General features: G+C 39.7%; 2 protein-coding genes across 4 annotated transcripts; both read right to left on the minus strand.

Annotated features, from left to right (window-relative positions):
- Positions 1-1,255: 1,255 nt before the first annotated feature.
- Positions 1,256-11,617, minus strand: capn3a (calpain 3a, (p94); the record flags this gene model as incomplete). Of its 2 annotated transcripts, none has more annotated exons than XM_080042532.1 (21): positions 1,256-1,368; positions 1,489-1,547; positions 1,908-2,024; positions 2,440-2,518; positions 2,615-2,683; positions 3,077-3,141; positions 3,543-3,600; positions 3,833-3,910; positions 4,295-4,331; positions 5,459-5,667; positions 5,913-5,924; positions 6,197-6,366; positions 6,712-6,872; positions 7,215-7,292; positions 7,716-7,810; positions 8,028-8,111; positions 8,320-8,488; positions 9,014-9,147; positions 9,672-9,790; positions 10,837-10,906; positions 11,366-11,617. In XM_080042532.1, the coding sequence occupies 21 exons, from the start codon at positions 11,615-11,617 to the stop codon at positions 1,342-1,344; spliced, it is 2,142 nt and encodes a 713-aa protein (XP_079898658.1). In that variant the 3' UTR covers positions 1,256-1,341. The 2 variants fall into 2 exon arrangements, with proteins under 2 accessions (XP_079898658.1, XP_079898657.1); XM_080042531.1 differs by having other exon boundaries at positions 3,785-3,910.
- Positions 11,618-12,972: 1,355 nt separating this feature from the next.
- On the minus strand, positions 12,973-22,509 carry ganc (glucosidase, alpha; neutral C). 2 transcript variants are annotated; one of them, XM_080041790.1, is made up of 25 exons: positions 22,375-22,509; positions 22,103-22,171; positions 21,826-21,928; positions 21,300-21,427; positions 20,830-21,015; positions 20,655-20,676; positions 20,474-20,543; positions 20,104-20,200; positions 19,637-19,820; positions 19,157-19,295; positions 18,512-18,747; positions 18,294-18,420; positions 18,056-18,135; positions 17,605-17,748; positions 17,289-17,385; positions 17,086-17,187; positions 16,459-16,633; positions 16,178-16,246; positions 15,758-15,822; positions 15,608-15,684; positions 15,426-15,500; positions 15,022-15,135; positions 14,551-14,663; positions 14,121-14,224; positions 12,973-13,706 (listed from the first exon to the last, which is right to left on the minus strand). In XM_080041790.1, the coding sequence occupies exons 1-25, from the start codon at positions 22,401-22,403 to the stop codon at positions 13,597-13,599; spliced, it is 2,715 nt and encodes a 904-aa protein (XP_079897916.1). In that variant the 5' UTR covers positions 22,404-22,509; the 3' UTR covers positions 12,973-13,596. The 2 variants fall into 2 exon arrangements, 1 of the variants encoding a protein (XP_079897916.1); XR_013845215.1 differs by lacking the exons at positions 12,973-13,706; positions 14,121-14,224; positions 14,551-14,663 and having other exon boundaries at positions 15,070-15,135; positions 15,592-15,684.
- Between the last annotated feature and the right edge of the window lie 223 nt (positions 22,510-22,732).

Here is a 22,732-nt window from a genome sequence, read left to right on the forward strand (position 1 = left end):
TAATTGTTGATGATAATACAATAAAAAAAATGTTGCAACATCATAAAACAGTTTTGTGTCTTCTATGTGTTGCCTTGATTTGATTTGTAGACTGATTTTAAAGGTGGAGTCTGCGATTCTGGAGAACTTTTGTTGCTCTGTAAACTGGTATGTAAACAAAGGGTATCAAGCGATCTTCAGAATCACTGACTCCACCTTTTAATTGAATCCTTATGTGTCACAATAGCAAAAGAAAATATTCAGGACAAAGCACATTTAATGTTAAAAAACAACAAAATACCACAGTTTCACATCAAATCTACTGGTATAACGCAGTCAAACCAATAACTACACATTTATTTATTTGGTTAAAATGGTTAAAAATGCAGTACACTCATTTGAACAAAGCCTAAATAAGAAAAAGAAGAAAAAAAATCACAAAAAAGCTGCAGTCCACAACCCATTAGCCATATTTTTTCAAATCCATATTTGAACCTTGAAACGTCGGTTGTTAAAAGTAAAAAAAAATAAAATAAAAAAATGGTCAGCTCCACAGTTTAGTTCTTGAATCTCATCCATCCACATGCAGAGCTGAAAGACTGGACAGTTGTTGGGGCACTGGTGGTGGTGGTGGGTCCTGTTGGTTGGAGCTGAGATGGACAAAATAAGCCTGAGTTTGTCCACAAGGGAGCGCTATCTATATAAAACGTTTTGACTGATTCTCGAGGCCCACAGAAAAGTCCAGCAGGTTTTAGTTTTATTCACAAAAATAAGTGATTAAAAACAGTGAAGTTGGGAGTGAGGGTACAGTACTATCAGTATCAAGAAGACTTGAAAAAATCCTATAGAAAGAGTTGTTTGTGTTGTGAGGAAATAAAACATGTAGCAGTGATTCACGTTGTTTATTGGCTGTCCACCAGAGAGCTCTTGTTCACTGGAATGAATACAGGAAGAGAATGCCCTTTTTGCTGCTCAGTTTGATAACAGTAGAAGAAGAAGATGACAGAAGGAGCTCTGTGAGGTATTGTGACAGAAAAAAAAGAGGTTGTGTGTGTTTTTTTTATGCCTGAGAGAAAAAAGTACCGTACAAGTGTTTTAACGTAAGGGTATCTTTAAAAAAAATATATAGACTGATATTTCAATGATAATGGAAGGACAGGAGCCAGAGAAAAAGAAACCTAGATACTAATAAGAGTCAACTAGGAACTTAGGGGGAGTAGAAAGAAAGAGTAGAGTTGCTGGGTAAGTGAAGTGAGATGAGAGCTAACGACGATCGGGCACACTGAATATTGAGGTAAAGGCTGGCAGGTTCTGGTCCTCGTGTGGAGTGGAGCTCACCTGGGTGAAGATGGGCCTTTATATCTAGGCGTACATGGTCAACTGGAGCCACTGCGGACGGATGGATGAGACATTTTTATATTTTTGAGAACTGTGTTTGTGTGTGTGTGTGTGTGTGTGTGTGTGTTTGCGTGTGCGTGTCTATGTGTTTAGAGTGGAGAAAGCTCTTACCTCCAGGACACTGAGTCGGATTGAACCAGCTCCGTCCGTATCAAAGGCCTGGAACGCCCCTGGAAAGAGAGAGAAAACTTCACGCTTTCACATGTGTCATTCAACACAATGATTATGCTTTATACAAAAGGATACCTTGCGGTTAGTAGGATTTATTTCATGACGGTAAGTGCATGCAAGTAAACTACACACACCTTGGTTTCATAGGAGCAAAATGTTAAATACAGTCTTATTTCTCCACGGTTTGTTCACATGCTATCCTCTACAAACAACTAAAGTGGATTCCAATTAAAAAAAAAAAACACTTGTAATTGAACTCAAACATGCAGAAAGTAATGTCTAAAAAAGTAGGAGAATTATCAAGGATGTTTTAAAGGGACACACACCAAAAGAAAATGTTCATTTGTTATCTGACTTACTGAACATGGCTTCGAGCCGAACCAGACAGCTGATGAAGCTGTCAAAGTCGATGTTCATGCTCTCGTTGGCGTAGCGCATGGTGATGATGTCATACAGCTGGTTGTTGAGACGGAAGCCTGAGCGGGACACAAGACACATGACTGTACAGTGACAAGGAGATTTAGAAGGATGAGTTAAAACTGTAAGTTCATCTTTAGCACAGAGTGAATGAAATGTATCCTACTGCTCTACACACAGCACTTTGAAATAATAATGCTGAAAATAACAACAAAAAATCAAAGATATGGCCCTTTAAAATGTCATGCAGTTAAAATAAGTCAGGTGGATAAACCCCCTGCTTCTGTCATTCTTTTTTTATATTTTACGGATCAGGTCCAGGCTGATATATTGGTTTGCCAAACCATAAATGGGCCAACTTTAAAATATAGCATTCTGTAGCTTTAATCAAGTTTTAGCAAATCTGTAACAGTTTTTTCTATCATTTTCAATTATGTAAATGTCCAATATATATTATCATGTGGGAGTGATCACCTGCGTCATTGACGGCATTCCTCATCTCGTAACTGTTGATGCTCCCGTACTGGTCGGCGTTATAGTGCTTAAAGATTCCCTGGAAGACAGCAAGTAGGAATTTGGTATTGTGTAAGTTATTTTAAGAAGATGGAAAAACTTTGAGATATGTTGATGATTGATAACGCATTCCCACCTGCCACTGTTTGATCTTATTCCACAGATGTCTGAACTCCTGGAGGTTGAGTCTACCTGTCCCATCCATCTGAACAGAGGCAGTTAAGGCCAAAACATCGTGAGACATATTAGAGTGGTCAATCAGAAAACAACCTGGCAAATTCTCAGTTTTGCTCAGTGAGGCCAAAACTGACAATTTGATTGTCTCATTCGAGCAACAAAACAACGTTGGCTTTCCCAAAGAAATGATGTTTAAGGTCACACATTTTCAGGAGTAAATACACACTCGGGTTAAAGGCATGTTCGAAAATGGAAATATTTTGTTGTTGAAATTTAAATATTGCTGCGTTTTGTGCTGTGAAATGAGGCCTATAGGGTTAGGCCCATTGTGAGCGACCATCACAGACCCTGCCATGGGTCTCGGCAGGTTGTGCCTCCTACAGACAACACAGCCGCCCGATGCACTCGATACAAAGGATACGTCCATCAGAGCAATCATGCTCCTGCAGCTCTCCAGACTGAAGCCCTCTGTGTTCAGGTCCTTATCTGGATGCGGAAAGTAAAGTAAAGTACAAGAATGAGACAGTTCAGGCTTAGAAAAATAACTTTCCAAACAAACTATTTGTTCAATTTAAGAATATTCCAGTAAGACACGTTTCGTAGTAGTTAATTTCACTTCAAATGCCACAAAAAGATTGTGAAAATAAATATTTTGCTTTGACAAAAAGAAAATTTAAGGTATGCATCTCATTGATTGCCAGGTGTCTCCGCTGGTGAATGCTACAGATAAATATATGACATTCTATAAGGCATTTATTCTCCTGTATGGTGTCATTGTGTGCTATGGTGGGGTATAAATATTGGAATAGACTGAACCTAAAGCCTGAGTATGTAAACATGTTGATTATAAAGTCTGAAACAGTTTAGCTTGATTGATCCAGACTCACGTTTGGTGATCACTCTGTTGAGAACGTTTTTCAGTTCGTTGGCTGTGATTTCCATGTCCTGTGAGAGCGGCCAGAGAGGTGCAGGAGACAGTGGGACAAGAAGAAGAGGAGACAGCCATTAAAATTTGATTTTAGATCAATAACTCAACAACAACACATATTCACAAACAAGTTAATAAGTTCATGTCTGTAGTGATTTAAGTGGTAGAAAAGAGGACTGCATTTTTAATAACGACCTTTTCTGTGTGTCTGTAAGTCAAACTCTCCAGTTCCTCTGTCCTTGTACTCACATCGCCGGCTATCTCCTGAAAAATCGTCCTGAACTGCTGGTCCTCCTCGCTCTCTTCCCCCGCGGAGGCCGGCGCCGGCTGAGGCGTCAGGGAGCGGCACAGTAGAGAGAGATGAAGGGAGGAGAGGGGGAAGGAAAGAAAGGAGGTGAGGTCAACATACAATGCAAAATTGAATTCATGTATAAGAAATGTTGTCTGTATTATTCAGCATAAATTATTTAGCACAACCGTTTTAATTTAGCATGTTTTAATGTGACCGCGTTATTGTATATAATGCACTGAACAATACTGCCTTTGTGCAGCTTTTATGCAAGAACAGATTTGAATTGCTTAGATACAGAATGAGGATCTGTAAAATGTATCGATTGGTTTGAATGAATGAACAGAAGAGAACTATAGCTGTTGGAGAAGAGAAAATGTCAGCCTCTTGGAGAACTGTGGAGCCCTAAGAAGGAGACTTACCACTGGATGATCGGCCTCGATCCTGTTCTCTATCTCCCTGGGTGAAGACCAACAAACAGCAGTCACCATGGTGACAACAACATCTCATCTGGAACACAAGCCTGTGCACTCCTGGGTTTACTTTGTTACAGTTCAATATGTCTGAAATCCTAAACTCAGTGTCCAGACAGCTAGACTTAAACAGTATTAATCAATAACAACATTTCTATAGTCCCATACTCACATTGGACTAAAATGATTCCTGTGAATAAAATGTGTTAGTTTAGTTCAGTACCACCTGTTGCTTCTTCCAGACAAGATTTCTTGATTTTTGTCTTGTCGGCAATCCTGGTTGTAGAAGGCGTAGTTTTTTAATTTATTTAAAATTTGGTGCCTGATGGGATTTAAGTAATCTTGTCAATTGATTATGACTAAAAAATACTGTGTTATCATTCCAACCCTCCTGGTAAATTCTGGTAGGTTAAATCTAAAGCCATGTTTGACCATTCAAAGGCCATCCTAATGAGCCATTTGCTGCACACATCCATCCCACAGCCTGGTTCAGCCCGGTCCATCCGAGTGCAGGCAGGTTTCTCCAGACGCTGTCTGCTTGGCGAAGGGGGGGGTGTGTGGATGTTTGTGGAGGCTTGAGCATGCAGTACTGAACATTTTCAAAGATTACCGGAGCATGCCCAAATCTGTAGTCGCTTGTCCTAAAAAAGATTCCATAACAGCTTCGAGCTGCGGCCGATTTCTTCCAGTTCTACAAATCAAATCGCCGTTAAAATTGTTTGTTCTTGGTGGTGACTGCACCCCCCCCCACCCCCTCCCCACACCAGGCACCCCGACAGTCAGACAAACCCCACCCGCATTAACAAACACACAGACCCACAGTGTACAATGCACATGGAGGGTGAATAAATCCCCATCACAATTTGAATTGACTAGATAATTAAAACCTGACGATCTCTTTATATGCTATAATACCTAAAAAGTACTATCAATGCAACAAATGAATTTTGTTGGGATACATTTGAATACCCAGCCCTACTTAGAAACAAAGAATCATCATCAATTGAATTATAGAAAATGATCTACAAACATATACATGTAAATAAAGTGTAACTATATTATCTTAAAACAGGTGTCAATAATCAATACCCCATCCTGCCCCCTCCCACTCACTCTGAAGTGTTCCTCTTTTCAGAGAAGACTCTTAGGATGAACTCTCCCTCCTGGTGGGGCTCGTAGGTGGAGGGGATGATGACGTATTCCCCGGGGCTCAGCCTGAAGCGCTGGGTCACCTCACGCAGGTTGATGTAAGACTTACAACGCGCCTTGGACGAGTTGAACAGGAAGAAGTCCTTCTGCATGTGCTGCTTGTTACCGTGCATCTGGAGGGTGTGTGTATGTGTGTGTGTGTGTGTGTGTGTGTGTGTGTGTGTGTGTGTGTGTGTGAGTGTGAGAGAGAGGGGAGGGGGCGGGGGTCACAATGGCAAAAGGAGGGTAGAATATGTTGAATAAAAACAGTTCCAACACTCATCAAGGGCTATTGTATAGAAATCAAAACAGTGTGTGGAGTGTAATGAACTTGCAACTGCTGCTTCACTCGGACTCGTTTCCTTCATATTCTCCTTACCTCCTTTGGCACCTGAGGAAAGACAAGAGGCAACATCAGTGTGTGTGGCATTTAAGAATTCAAATAGGGTTGGGCAGTTATATGGTAATATCACCCAACCATTCAAATACATTTTTCTTATAGTGTCAAACTTATTATGTCTGTGAAAGAACCGGAAACATTCACATCATCTGCGGTTATTACTCTATTGGCTGCTACAATGTGTTATAAAAAAAGAGTTTCAGTACAAACACTTGAACAACTTTTTGTTAAACTCTTCACAGTAAACAGCAGGGTGGGTGCACCTCGTAGATGGCGAATCCGATGGTGAAGAGGTTGGCTCCCATCTTGCGTTCTTTCCTCCTGTTCTTCTGCATCAGAGAAACCACAAAGGTGCAGAACACCTCGTTATCCTCCGGGTCATCATCCTCCTCCAGCAGACGCAGGCGGTACTGAGGGTTGGTCCAGAAAGTGTCTGCAATGTTATGAAGTCAATGTTATTTTTAAATGTTTAAGATAAGTGTTTTTCTGTTCTTTAATGCCTGGTTATATTTGGTGATATTTTTATTCAAGCATTGATATACATATACGCTATTTAAAAAAGGAGACATTCAGGCTGTTTCTATAAAATGATGGTGATTTTAGTAGACAGAAAAGAGTGCAGAGACAAGTTCCTTGCAATACACTTGATTCTAATTCTGAAAACTATGTTGATACATCAAAGGAAAAAGTGAAACATTTAGATACACCCTGAGCGATTAAGTTCTTCTGTTTATGTTGTTTAAAATCCTATTAGAAAGGAGTCAATTGTTTGTGGTACCTGGGTAGTTCCTGCAGCCTCCGGCGGAGCAGCCTCTCACCCAGCGACCTTCGTTCACAGACACGGTCCACTTGTGAATCTTATCGTCTTCCAGGGCGTCAGGGGTCAAATTACAGATCTCAATCTTGGTGTAGTTCTTCTTGAAGTCCTCGAATGCCATCCTAGATGGGTTGAAGAAGACATCGGGACATATGGTTACTATATCTACTATATCTATATCTACAGTTCAGCTCCTTTTCATCTGAATACTAATAATAAAACGTCTTCTTATACTGTATCACTGTAGTAACACACTAACACTGGTGATAACTGGTATTTGGATGGAGTTCAACACAGAATTCAAACCTGTGTTAAAAGTAAAAAATGTGTCTTTTGTTACATTCATTATTAAAAATACAATTTGCCTCCTTCACATTAGATGGCAGGTAGACATGAGATCCCGATAAAGTAAATCCACATTTCATGGCTAGAGTAAAACTGTTAAAAAACGATGTCACACGTACCAGAACTCTCCGTCCTCTGCGCTCTGGTGCTGCAGCTTGTCCTTCTCGGTCTTAGAGATCGTGGCCCACTCCTTAGAGCTGGTGAAACATAGTTAAGATCGCCTCAAGTTACAATAGAATCGGAATCAGAAAATGCTTATATAATAATCCAGTTTCACCAATTTTAGAATAGACATATAAACTTAGCACAAAAAATTAAGGACATTTCTTTGTTGTTACAATGCCTCTTGGCAATAAATTGTCAATACCGTTGAAAAGACTGTTTATTTCCCCTTTTAAATGTGCCACAATGGTAAGGAAAATGCATTTGTGGGTTGAGTAGCAGAGTTGAGTATGTGGGTTGCGCCCATGAAAAACTTGCCAGATCTTCTCTACCAATGCCAAACAGCTTATAAACAAAACAGAAATATATACAACCCTATTGCACCTTTTTCAAACTCCTACTTTGTAGGGCTGAAAATAAAACACATCATGAATCAAGTTGGTGATCTAACTCCTTACTTGTCACTCCAGGGGCCGTTCCACTCCACCTGACCCCATGGGTTCCTGAGACGCACCAGACGGACTTTAGAGTCCTTGTGCTGAGAAGGTTTACACTGTAGGAGAAAAACACATTTAAACTGTGACAGTGTATTTACTTATTTTGCTGTTGCTGGACAATTAAAAGCAGCATTAGTGACTTTCAAATGAACACTGGCTATGTTACTGTGTTCTCCTTCTCAACCACTGTTGAGCTGGAACAATTCACATCCCCTTACACACAATCTAATGAAAAATGTGTATTTATTTTTTCCAGTCAGCGAGCATGTTTACCTCCTCCACGGCCGTCACAGAGTAGGCGTGACCCTTCACCAGTCCCGTCGTGGTACGAGTCTCAAAGCGAGCAGGAACCAGGGACTGAAGATACAACCAACACAGGTTTTAGCCATTCATCGAAAAAGAGAGAAAATTTGAAGAGAGACATTTTTTGAATAAACGCTGCATTTTATATAATTATCAAATGAAAAATGATACAGATAAGACATGTCAGCATGCTTGCAGATGCAACAGACTGGCCATCCTCTCAAGTTACATAAAAATTCTCAGGTAAAAATGTCTGACTCACATCGATGGAGCAGCCCATGAGGGAGCCTCTCTCCAGAGCTTTCTTCATGATCTTGTAGAGCTCTTTGGGAGCTTCCTTCAGCTCGTAGAACTCAGTGACTCCTCCGGTGAAGTCCTCCATGGCCTCCGTGGTGTTTCCTCCCTTCAGGGCCTCGTAGGAGCCGTGAAGCCTGGGTGGAAGGGGAAGAGCATGGATCAGTCAAATAGAATACATTTTGACGTTTTTTTACTAACGCCTGTGTTTGCAATAGTTTGCGATAGATTGCAATGCTCTGTGTCTACCCGTCCTGTTCAGAGAATATACAGAAGCTACGGTGGCCTTCAAGGACAAGAAGCTCAAGTCTTTCCATAATATCAAGTGATGAGGTGAAGATGTACTGTGTATCTAGTCATTCATTCTATAGCACTTCTTGGTGCTATAGAATGAGGTGCATTTCCCCAGGACGCCCACTTTGTGCTACTGTAGAAACACGGCAGTGCAACATGGCTGCAAATAAAGTGTATTTAGCTATAAAAAAAATACAGCAACAACTTTTCTAAGTCACAAATCATTATAAAACACAATAATACATAATGCAATAGAATTTTTAAAAGTGCTATTTGTAGTAACTAACTGTAGTTGAGTCTGTTTTTTCATACAACCTTAAACACCCAGAACAAACTCTCTGCTATGTAACAGGTGGCGTAGTACTGACTTGGCGTAGGCCTTCTCCAGCAGGGCGCTCCAGAACTCGTTCCTCTCAGCAGACTTGGTGAAGACCAGCTGGTTGTTGAAGGTCGGGATGCGGTCGTCAATGACAACGTCCACCCAGTCGCCATAACGCCAGAACTGAAGGAGGTTAGGGAGGAGAAACAATACTGAGCATCATGGGATGAAAAGGATTATTTATCTGTTTGCAAATAACTTTTGAAGTGATCCACTGAGTAATGCTGTTTTGCTGGTTTCTGATTGTGTATTATAGATTGGAGACAATGTGTGAACCAGTGGTGACCCCCAAAGTTCAATGGAAGGAGCCAGTTTCGAATGACAATCCGAACAGTCGCAAAATGTTGTTCTGAAACAAGGAGCATTCTAATTCGGTTATATGGGGGTGCTAAATGTCTGATTTGACATGGATGATTACTTGGTTTCTCCCCAAAAAATCATGATACATAACCTTTCATGGTACAACAATCAGCCTAAACTGCTGTTAATACAAATTTGAAAATAAATCATAAGCTTCTAAGCTTCAATCTCCCTAGTGTGTGTGAATGGTAGATTGAGTCGCAATAAAATAAATTTCACCCCTATATCCTTTTGCCACCTAAATTAGTGGCAGTGGGAAAGGGGTACTAGTTTAAATGTTTTCGGACCTGGAAGTGGAAGATGCCTCCATAGCCCTCTGAGAAGCTCTGCTCCAGGGGAACCACACGGTAGAGAAGCTTCTCATTCAGGGTGAGACAGGCGATGGCAGCCAGCAGCCAGCAGTCACCTGGGCACAGAACATACTTTCAATCAACAATTCTAAATACACATTTTTAGTTACATTTTATTACAGCAGCCAACATAGCAGTTAGTGACCACAGTCTGCATTGATTTAATCTAATCTTGGGCTTATTGATTATTTCAACATGTGTACTTATGGAGTTCAAAGTGTGAGGCTAATAATGTGTTCAGAAAAGCACAATTCCTTTTGTTGGAAATGTGCCGCCATTGTACACTCAGAAAGAAAATGGCTGCCAAGCTAAAGAACATGTACCTCGGCGATTGTGATTTTCACACACAACAAAAACAAAGACCTAATAATAGTTGATTTTTTTTGTTTTGTTGGGAGGAAAAGACCACCGCTTCGAGCTGACGTTTGTGTTTTCCGATTGTCCAGGTGTGTGTGTGTGTGTGTGTGACAGGCTTTTAGCCGCCGGACTGGAAAACAATGTAATTTTTTCAACAGGGAATGGTTAACAGTGTCTGCCAGGACCTTTGTCCCTTCTGGTTCCCCCTTTATTTGCAGTCTGAACTGAACAACAATGAGAAGTGCTGCTGGTTGGATTCGCTTCCAAAAGAGTAAGCACAATGTGGGGAGGCCGCGGCAGGCAGAGAGGCCGTGTGCGGGGGATACACGGGATGTTTGCTACCCTGTTATCCACCCAAAACTGTGACTGTGAATGTAGAGTGGATCCATATTGTACACACACCTCACACAGTCCCGTAACACTGTCTGTGAGGTCCAAGCAGGTTGTTCTTTACCCCAACCTGCCCTGTGTGTTTTTGCATCAGTCATTGAGTCGCAGCAATACCTAAAATATGCCACCAAACAATGTCCGGACAGTAAAGAGATGTGTTCTTGTTATTTTAAGTAATTAGCATGAAGCTAATGCTCATCGTATTAATCCTCATTGAAACTTTCCTTCCCAACCCAAATCCCTTCCCTTATCTCATTTATAACAAAATGAAAATGAAGAAAGTGTCAATGTTTACGCTGTGATAGTGTTGTGATGTTATGATCACGACCAAAGTGTTCAAAGAAGCGTCATTTACCCAGATCTCCCTGGCAGATGTCTGTCCTACTGGCTCCTCCAACAACGAACTGAGGGTTCTCACAGATTTCCTGTTGACAATAATAAACAAAGAGTTAACTGCAGCGCAAGGATGGCACCAATAATTGATCACATAACCTCTTTACTGTATATCTGATTTTGTTAGTCTGAGGTCTGAAAGCTGTCATATGCTTGTGAGTAATGTTGTCTTTAGAAAGATATGGATTGAAACATCCATTAAGGGGTAAGGGGTTAAAAAAACTAACCAAAACTAAGGAATCAAAGGCATATTGACACTTTAAGCTTTGAGCGGCAATACAGTAACTTCACAAAATCCACTGTCCCATCTGCTTCTCCAAGTGAAGCTAGTTTTTCCATGCAGGTTTGATGTTGCTGTGTATCAAAAACAACAACCCTAACTCCCACATGTAAGATCCATCAACTATTTATTTAACTTTGCCATCAAATCAAATCAAACAGCATCAACGTGCCTCTCCATGTGCCAACACACCCCACTTCTCCCCTCCTACCTTGGGCCTCTTCCAGACGATGTTCTTGACCTTGTTGGACTTGTGTCCCAGCTCCTTGAAGCCCAGAGACTCCACGGTGGCGGGGAAAGACTCATCCTCAAACAGGCCCTTCCTCTGCTCGCACTCCTGCTTCAGGGCGGTAAAGTCCTGGCCGTTGAAGCGTAGGGGCTTGGTCAAAGTCCCTTCCCCGTCTCTCCTCTCTCGCTCCCGGATCAACCGGTCACAGAAAAAACCAGACGGTGTATAGGGCATCTCGTCTCCGTGGGCTTTTTTTGTTTTTTGAAAAAAAAAACCCTGGCTTTTGCCACTTGTACTAAAAGTCTTACAAGCCTAAAAACCCCTGGCATAAATCCAAACAGCTAATGCCTGATTGGTTCTGTCCTTGAGTGACGTCCCCCTCCCCTTCGTCACAGAGTAGATGCAAAAAGGTCTGGTGCTGAAAGAGAAATTCACCTCCACGTGCATTCACCTTTGCATTGACCACGCACGTACACACACACATACACCCAGAAACTCACACATCACCTACACGTCTATTTTTTCTCGCTTTCTCATTGGCTGAGCTGAACAAAGATGTGTCCCTAGCTGTGGTGCTCTGGGTGCCATCATTGTTGGGTGACACAAAGGCCAGCGGGCCGCGGCAGAGGGCATGTAAAGAGTGGTCGGTAGATGCCCTGCCTCAGCAGAAGGCATTCAAGCCCTTTAAACCTATTCTCAATGGAGCTCTGCATTGAGCAGTCTCAGCATAACTAGCGCAGGCTAATGCTACCAAGAGGAGTATCATCCATTTTTAGCACTGGTGGGAAAAGTACTAATTCAATTGATGATCAACAACAGACTGTGTAATGCCAGTGTATACTGTAACAGTGATCCTGACTCAAAGAACAGGTAACAACAAAGAATTATAACTTTCAGAGCGAAGTGAATACGCTGCTTCAGAAGACGTTTTTTCGTTTTAAATATGAACGATAAAAGAACAAAATAATCAACAATTTATAAACATAAAAATTTATATTTGTTAGTAAAATAAAAAAGCGTAAAGATTGGATAGCAGTCTTATCGAGTACTATTATTGTTGTTGCTCCTCAGCTCTGAATCAGCCTCCCGCAGAGTCTCAGAGAATCACCAAATCACTGCATAAAGATCTCAAATAAGGATTTATTTTCTTTGGCTTTTAACTTTTGTTCGATTATACATTATTCCCCCTTGATTTATATAAAATCCTCTCTATCTCTTGTATCTCCCTCTTTCTCTTTTCTTCCTCAAATAAAACAGTTTGTAATTTTTGTTTTATAAAGTGATCCTGCTTTATAATCTAATACATAATAATCTATGAAAAATGTAACAACATATAGCTTTAAAACCAAACCAAACATCAAAACCCTGCTCTTATACCCTATTTTATGATAACTATCCCTATTAAACAAAATCATTCAAGGTCTAAAATTATGTCTTATATGTGTCAAACATATGTTACAATTGTTCTTGTTCTAAATCTTTAAACATTCGCTGCTATTTCCTAGGAATTCAGCTTATTCCAGCATTTTCTATTGTACTATTTTGTGTCGCAAACATCTGGAAAAGAGGAAAGAGGTCAGGTCACCTGTCAGTCACACACAATGTTGACCTAAATATATGCATTGTCACCAGGTCATAGCTTAGCATGAGAGTGTGTTTAGAATAAAATAGGGTATGCGCATTATTTTGTGCCTTTATTCAGTGAATTTTAACTCCAATTAACTTAAAAACATTTTATTTCTCATTTATTATTAGTTGGTAGTTCTCATTAACTTCTTGTCATCGAAAAAGTTAAATACAAGTACAATACCGGGAATGAAAAAATAATCCACTTCAAGGGCAGGATAGGCAACTATTTCCAATATACATTTTTCAATATATTGTTTGAAACGGTCAACATGCCAACATCGTAAAACAAGTTTTCATTTCATTTAAAATATTTTCAATAAAGTGTTGTAATTGTACTTTGCTGATAAAAAAAAAATGATTTGGTCACCCCAGTACCTCAAATGATAGAGCGTTTACTAATAAGGCCAAGTCCTTGTTGCAGGGACTGGGGTTCAAATCAAGCCCTCGGCCCTCTGCTGCACGTTTCCCTGCTTCCAACCTATCTCTCTGTACTATCTTATAAATTATATAAATGCCCAAAACATATATTTAAAAAATAATATTAATCTGCTAGATTCACCTGACATTCTCCTCACATTCATAGCTCAGTCGATGTGTATCTCCCAGTCTGTCCCCACTCTTAGGTTCAGGTTGTTCACTGTTAGCGTACAGCAGCTCTCCTTGTAGGTAAATACAGCAGTGGTGTCTTTACAACCTGGTGATAACAAGAACAATATGTCAAGCTTTACCCTGGAATCTCTTTGTTTTCATGTATTGTGTTACTTAGAAATGCAAATACATTTCCATGAGTCTTTGTAATAACTTGTTGTAATTGTTTTATATGATCATTTCCTACAGGAGAAAATGTGATTCCCTGTCTATTTATAATGGCATTCTTCTTTAGAGATATTAAGAGATTATGTCAATGTATGGCCATTTCTGTCATAAAAGACCTAAGTAGACCTAGTGGGTTTTCTCTTCGATATCTAGTTTATTGTTGGTTGTGACAGATGCTAGGTTGTGTTTTTTGCTTGTATTGGGATGTTGGTGCATATGAGACGTTACTACTTATTCCAGTCCACCTATGAATATATTACTGTGATGTAGTTATAATGGCAGATCTCCTCACCTGACACACGCACAACCACCGTGTTCGGTCTGCTCTTCATCCCCAGGACGGTGACTGACTGAACGACAGTATCACAATCAAACGTTCCTTCTTCACTGGCAGAGCTATGAGAAAACAAAACAGGCACTTACTCATCTATATGTGTTAAGCGATTTTACATTTCAAGGCACTATCTGTGGTTCCCTTCAGCCCTTACCTTTTAAAAAATAGTATTTTTAAAGCTACAGTGTGTAACTTTTTCACATGAATGAATGTCAGTTACATTCAAGCCATTGCCGAATAAAATCCTTGCGCGATCACCGTAGGCTTACCTTATGTAGATATACCGCGAGTGTTGTTGTAAATACTCAATATTCCTCATGGGGGCAAAAGAAGTTACGCACTATAGCTTTACGCTCCTTTCACATGTGGTCTTATAGATCTGACTCACCGGCAGAGCAGACGGCCTGACAGCATGTTCAACCTGCGCAGACAGAACGCCTTGCTGTCTCGGTAGCTGAAAGAATGGCCGTCGTCCAGGTAACACTCACCATCAGCTTCTCCCTGCATCGAGAATGAACTACAGTCAAGATTTTACTTATTCAATTATACAAATGTCACTAAACTGAGCATTGATTAAACATTTATTGCAGGGTGTGAATAAACTTTGCCTCAGTACACAAGTATTACACTTAAGATAAATGAAATAAATAAATAAAACTTGTGATATTGTACAAAAAAATGTGCACACAAACAACAAATAAAATTTAACAACAAGGGAGACAAAACATAGGTCCAAAATGATGAGTTTGTGTCACTAATTTTATTCAAGTCAAGATCATGGTCATTAACCAAACCTGGTTTCACATGCTAGCCTGTATGTACCAACATCAGCCAGGTCCCCTCATGGTTTGATGCTCACCTGAGGGTTTAGGGCCACAGTGATGGAGAGAGGAAGCTGCTGATAATCTGCTGAACAGGAACCACTTCCTGTTGACCTGCAAACCACCGAACCACCGCGCTGGAACACTGGGACCTGGAACCAATTCAGTAAGATTACCATTTATTAAAACAGGGGAGGCATTATTTATTTTAATTCAAGTTTATCTTTCTTTGTTTAGATGTCTTTTATTTAACTTCTTGTTGTGTCTCAATGCAGTAATGTAAGATTCATATACTATTTGATTTTAACAGTAAAATGTGGTGGAATCGTTTGGAATCGTTTTTTAACATTCTGCAAATAAATCAGATCTTATTCTAGCACAAATTCTAAGTGTAAGCAAGTTTTCAAAGGTAGTGTTAAGAAATCACAAGAAAAACACTAACTGTGTCCAAGGTGACTGGGAGAGTCAGAGTCCTGCCTCCTTTGTACACATTTGCAGAGTTGATATCATACCAAACCTAAAAGAAACATAACACAAGCCTTCATTTAACATCCACGCTGTAGGTGTGTGGTGAACACACTGGAACATATAAATACACAGTATGTTACCTGGTGGTTGATTTACCTCTCCATATCCTGGAAGTACGATTCGGATTTCTTCAACACCTGGTCCGGTTACAGGACAGGCCAGCAGCGCTCCTCCTACGGGAAATCAAAAATACAATTAAACCAAGAAAAAAATTAAGAGAATAAAAGGTATTATTATTATATTCACCAATCATGTACTGGCTGTCCACAGCAAAGGTGCTCTGTTCTCTCTGGAACTCCACCCACAGGGGTCTGTACAATTGAACAAAATTAGCATTTCTATAACATTTTGTACAGTTTTTTATCTATCTATCTATCTATCTATCTATCTATCTATCTATCTATCTATCTATCTATCTATCTATCTATCTATCTATCTATCTATCTATCTATCTATCTATCTATCTATCTATCTATCTATCTATCTATCTATCTATCTATCTATCTATCTATCTACATCCATAATTTATTCATAAATGTATGTATCAAGCGACATGCAACATTTTATCATCATAACAAGAGAGACATTGACCTCTAGTGCCTGAAAAACCCTAACTTATACCTGCAGTACTTGCACAGACCAGCAGGTGGCAGCAGCAGCATTTACCTGATGGGAGGCAGACCAGAGGTGTGAGCCTGGTAGAACAGAGTGTACCAGTAGGGCAGCAGACAGTACCTGAGGACAGAAGAGACTAGCCTGTAAAAACCCCACCCTCCTAACATGGATCACTGACACAGAGGGGTGGAATTTTTTTTAAATAAAACAAAACAACAAAAAGGAAAATTTTGACAAACATTGGTTAAATTTGGACACCACAATTTGAGATTGAACCAAGAAAGAATAGACAGCTGCCATTTCGCCTGTTTCCCAGCTCACACTTAAAGTACCTCTGTTGGATGGCAGTGCGTATTGCAGCGGTGACCTTCTCTCCAAACAGCCAGGGCTCCCGGCGCTTTGACAGCGTAGCAGAGTGACCTCTGAAGAACGGCTGCAGAGAGGCCGCCTGGTACCAACGCACCAGCAGCTCAGGGGTCGGGTCCAGGTAGAACCCTCCAACATCAGCTGAAACACAGGGGGGGGGGGGGGGGGGGGGGATAGGAGAGGACGCTAGTTAAAAGGGAGACCTAAAATACATATTAGAAAATGAAAAGTAGTAGAAGAGTAGTTTTTTTTGTTTTGTTTTTTGGAATAACCATTTTTTTACATTATACTGCTCAACATGTATACATAATTGTTTTTGTTTAAATATATAGAAAGGACTAATAATTGAGATAAAAAAGCTAAGAGATTAATGAATGGATAAATAAAAAATGGAAGTAAAATAAAATATATATATATATTTAAAAAATAATAATAGTAACAGTAAGAGTGGTTTTAATGCAGAAACATTAGTTTTAGCAAAAAAACCTGCTGCCTTTTCACCATGCATGCCGAACAAAGTTTCCAGTTTTTCTCTCTCTCAAAACAGTCAAAGAAACGTATCCACCATGTACGTTGTACAGTAATGCTCTCACCTCCACAAAATGCTATGCCTGTCACACTAAGCGACAAAAGCATTGGAATGGAGTACTTCAGATAACCCCAACTGGCAACGTTATCACCGGTCCATACAGCTCCTGCATCCAAATCACAACAAACAGGGCAGTTTAGTTTAGGACACAACCATTTACACTTTGAATGGAATTTTATTTTTATATTCTTATTTTCCAAAACGTACCAAATCTCTGTGACCCCGCAAAGAAGGAGCGTGTGAGGACAAAGGGTCTCTCTTGTCCGTCCGATCGAGTTATCAGACCGTCGTATGTGGCCATGTGCTGGGAGCAGAACCAAAGAGATTGTGACGCAGTGATTCACTTCATGCACTCTGCCAATAGCTGTCATTAAGTAAAGCTGTACACGTCTCATAGTATAGCTTTAGTGTGTGCATTACAGTGGGGAGTTGTAGTGTCCCTTATTGGTTGAAATGTCCTTTCCCTCTAAATTGAATAACCAATTATATTTCTGCGTATGTAAAGATAAATGATCCCGTTCACCTGGTGGAAGCCGTACAGGTTGTGTAGCTCCCGGTGCTCCCAGCCCCCATGATGCACTGCGTCCTTCGGCATCGTCTGCTCTGGACCTCCGAACACAGACGGCTCATTCATGTCATTCCACAAGAATAACGATGGCGTCGATCCCTGCATTAGACACAAACACTTGTTTGCAAGTCTATGGCTTTAAAACTATGTTATATAAAAAATACATAACTTTAACTTAGATTATTTTGTCATTCTGTTGACAAAGTGTTTGTTGAAGGTGCATTAGGTTTGCAAATCTATATTTCACAGCCACATAAAAATAACAATAAAATGTGAGTATTTTGTTGCTCATCAGTGATCAGATTAGTCCTTCTGTTTCAAAGAGGTTAAACCTTTCCAATTCTTAATGATAACTTGGGTTGCATATATTCAATAAGATTGATTTGTGGTTTATTTCTAAAGTTACCTTATATTTATCCAGGCTGCACCATCTGGAGTACCATGCTCGAGTGGCTGGACTGCTGAAGTCAAGGTACGAGGACTCACCTGAGAGAGAATTAATAAAAACTCTGATCAGAAAGAAACAAAAAAACTGTCTCAAGGTCATCTTGAAGACATGTTTCGACTCACAATATAATTAATTAATTAATACTGTTTTTTTTTTTTGCATTTAAATCCTTATTATTTCAATAAACAAACATTACCAGGCCAGCATGAGCCCACATAGATCTGCCCGTCTTTCTGTTTGACAAAAAACCCTCCGTCTCTGGCTTCACGATACAGGGACCAATCAGGATCCTTCTTGATGTGGGGATCAGTTATAGCAACCAACTGAAACAATATTTACAATGAATTAGCTAAATTTTTTACATATAACAACGAGAATAAACCTTGTTAATATACAGTGCATCATCAAACCGACCTTCCTCTTCTTCTCCCCTAAGTGTTGCTGTAGGGCGACTGGTTCAGGGAAATGAACAGGGTCCCAGGTGAAATAACGTTTCCCATTTGTGTGTTCAATATCCAGCCACATAACGTCATATGGGATGTCATGTTTATCGAATCCTGCATCTACAGCCTTCACGTCAGCTTCGTCTATGTAGTTCCAGCGGCTCTGGTGGTACCCCAGTGCAAACAGAGGGGGGAGGGCTTGATATCCTGATGAGGAAAAAGGAGAGTTTTGAATCATACTGATGGATAATGTAATGGCAAATAAATTCAAAATAGTGAATAGAAGGTTAATTGTTTTCAACCGACTTATAGATTGATCGACTAATGTTTCATCAGTGTTCGTCGGCCTACATTACTGTTAGGTAGATATATACACTATTTGATAAACACTTTGTATGTTTCGTCTGCCAAAATCTTACTTCTTGAAGTAACACGTACTGTTACTTAAGTTATCAGATAAATGTAGTGGAGTAAAAAGTAGTATATTTCCCACTGAATTGTAGTGGGAATGTAGCAGAGGTAGAAGTATAAAGAAGCATGAAAAAAAATATTCAAGTAAACTACAAGTGCCCCAAACTTGTACATAGACATCTAGTATTCAGTGCTGAGTACACACCTGTAAGTTGAGCGTACTGGGAGAAGAGCTGCTGTGGACTGGGCCCCAGCAGAACCACACAGTCAATCACTCCACTCTCTGACAGCCAGTGGACGTCAGTCTGAGGGAGCAGCTGCCTAGGCTTCACTGTTTGGTCGTCCTGGGTGAGGTATGCAGGGTGTTATTATGAGGTTGAGAATGCATGCTTTCTAAAGTGCTTTCCCAAAGAATTGGTTTTTCTGTTTTTTAAAGGGTTAAAATTGTATTTGAAAAAATTGGATGGTTAAAAAATGTATTAAAAAAAGTGGCTACAAATTTACTATACAATATTTTGGAGCAGTCTAAAGGAGGGGACATTTTTGTCCTTAGGGATTAAAGTACACTGTACAAAAATCAAAATAATTTGTATTGCTAATCATTGACATAAAAGAGAAAATAATCTGCTGAAAAACTAGTCTTGGACAGACAGCTGAGTGGATACAGGACTACTACAAGTCTTACCTGATGCACAGATGGGCTGTAATGAACATTGACATAAGTCTCTGATGCATTGAGCCAAAATACACCCACAGTCCTGTTGGGTTTGTGGGCTATGAGCAGCGGCACAGACCCATACAGGCCCAGACGACTGCCCAGGTCATAGGCAAAGACATCCAGGTTATACAGCCGGTAGGGTTCACCATCTCTGTGAAAGGAAATGTGAAGATTAAATAACTAATAAAACAGATCATATTCAAACTAAGCTGTGGTTGGTGAAATGCAACTAATTATGTCTTTAAGATTTAAGATTCAGGAGTGTTTCTTTGTTATATGCACAACAATTACAGCAGCAGTTGTTTGCAATTCAATTCTTGAGTCTTGGGCTCCCTTCAACAATGCAATATAAAATAAGAAATGATTAAGAGAAACACACATTATGCCATGTTGAGTGTGCGTGTGTGTGTGTGTGTGTGTGTGTGTGTGTGTACCTGGTATCTCTGAGTTGCAGGCTGTCAGCGTGTTCTGGTAAACCGTACACATGACTATAACCATGGAAGCAAAGGTCTGAACCAATGCTACTGGGACCTACGGATGAACAAGAACGTATCTATAAAAGGTGCTACTTAAATATGGCTATTATAAAGTTAATATATAAATACGAATACAAAATATTAAGAATTTTAAAAATCTAAATTACAATATTCCTCTGCATAATGGATCATCTCTAGAAGTGTAACTGTTACTATCTACATGGCTGGATGCTGCTAGTTGCAAAAGAGAGACACATGTTCTGTGTTTTACTTTTACATAATTAATGACGGATCCGCCTTTTAAAATAGTAAAAGAACAGAAACAAACCATTAGCTTTGATATCCACAAACTCCCCGAAAGTCTCTTGCCATAATGAACTTGCATCGTCCTCTTCAAGCTATCAGTGGCAAAGTGAAAAAGAAGAAATGCATTCACAAAAAGGATTAGGCTCAATGTAAAGCAGAATTAATATTACATATTATTTTGAAAATTGTTGGTATTCTCTTACCTCACTGTCATCAGCTGTGGCTCTGAGTAAAACAAGACACAAATAAAATGTAATTTAACTCAGTTTCTTAAGGTGTTGATTTGATCACTTCCCTAAAATTGTCACATATTGTTTTATCAGCTTTATTTGACATGAATTTTCACATAGATTGGTTACTGGTAAAGAGAGCACTGACTTGTTTGTATCAGGTTGTTCCTGCAGCGTCTCGAACCACAGTTTGCCTCTAGAGTTATACGTGAGCATGACTTCTCCTTCATACAGGATCTCCAGTCGAAAGGGGAAATGCCAAACACGAACCCGGTGATGTCCCGAAGACCAGGTTAGAGTGACGGATTCCTCTGACCGACTCTTTACTCTCAATCTGCCAGATTGAAGAGAGCAATAAGGTAAACTTTTGTCTGAGCACTGCAGCAATCACACAAAGCAAAACATAGCTGAAACTATTTCACCATTATATAGAAAATGTATTATCTTATATAAAAGTTTGGCTTTTAGGCTGTATCCTTAAATTTGAACTTAAAAGATAAAACATAACATAATTACTCACAGACTGGCAACACAAAATAAACATAATGCTTTTAGTGTATCAAAGAGAGGAGGAATGGATTCTTTACAAGTGTATCTAGATATCATAATGGCTCTTACTGTTCACACTGTGGTTCCCCCGTCATCACATCTGGAACTCGGTAGCGGGGCTTAATGGGCTTCAGCTCATCTATTAAAATCCTGACAGTCTCATGTTTACAAGCTGACACAGAGAGAAGCAGTTTGGTCTGTGGAAAGATAAATGTTTTATTTGATGTAGGGTTAAAATGAGTAGTTCAGATAATATAATGAGACAATGTGTTTCATCATGAAATTGGGAATTATTTCATGCACTTGTACAAGTCTTGTTAAAATACTAACTGAGGGCAGATTTTATTGCCATTTTTGACAGTGCTAGTGTAGGCCAGTCGCAGTGTGAGTGAATTTCGCTGTTTAGAGACCTTTCAAGAATGCATCTCTTTCTTTCATTATAACAGTGATAATGCCATGTACAATTGTAGCCCAAAAAAACAGAAAAATTACCTATTTTTTTAATGTCAATAATAAATGGTGCTTTATTCCAGTGCTGTGAATAAAGGAATGGATCATCCTTGGTTTTGATTTACAGTAAACCTGGTGTACAGACCTTTGTGTTGGGCTCCAACAGTTCAAAACGTGCCGCCTTCTCTGTGAGCACCATGCTGTCCAATAGGGCTCTGTGCTGTAAGACCTGACCCTGGATCTGTCGCCTTCAAAGTGAATATAAAAATAAAAAGTGGTAATAATAAACATGTAGCCTACTCGACAAGGCATCAATACATTTCAGTGATCCTGCGTAAAGCAATCGTTGATGAGGTTATGTGTTGCAATTAAAGAGTTATTTGTGAATAGAAATTATGAGTGAGAATAAATGCCAAACATACTTGTAAAACGCAACATCTTCACTCTTCTTGAACTTTTCTTTGGCTTTCTCTTCATCATCAAGGGCAACACTGAGGAGCAAGCAGAGAAAACTTAATATAGGCCAATTTAAAAAAGGAAATATACATATCAATGTCATAGGCTATACCAGGCATAGTTTGAGAAGCTTTCTCCGGGCTGTCCTAAAAGCTTTTACACATGTCCACCTTTGTACAGTACAAATACATAACTTGCCACTCCTTCAGAGTGTCTGAAAGAAGCATATTGTTTATACCTAATATCAGGTTCGCTCACGTCCACCATTTCGAGCAGACATACACTAGAAGCTGTAAACAGTCGGTCTGAAGTCCTCTGGCATCCGCATTAATTATATTTCTTCTTTGTGTACATGTAGCATGTGTTGACAGAAGGATCAGACGAAAGTGACAGCGGCACAGGATGTGATTGACTTCCGGGGGGGATTTTCAAACTAAACTTCCTGCTGAAGCTCGACTCTTGACTACAAATGTAGCCCTGTTTTTTGTGTGTAAGGCTAAAAATGTGGCCTTAGACAAGAAAACAAGGCTGCATTTTCCTTTTATCTTCAAGCTTGGTTCAAAACTACCAATGTAAAAAATAATAATAAATAAATA

The sequence above is a fragment of the Ammodytes marinus genome (genome assembly GCF_949987685.1).
Source record: "Ammodytes marinus genome assembly, chromosome: 15".
Classification (NCBI taxonomy): domain Eukaryota; kingdom Metazoa; phylum Chordata; class Actinopteri; order Uranoscopiformes; family Ammodytidae; genus Ammodytes; species Ammodytes marinus.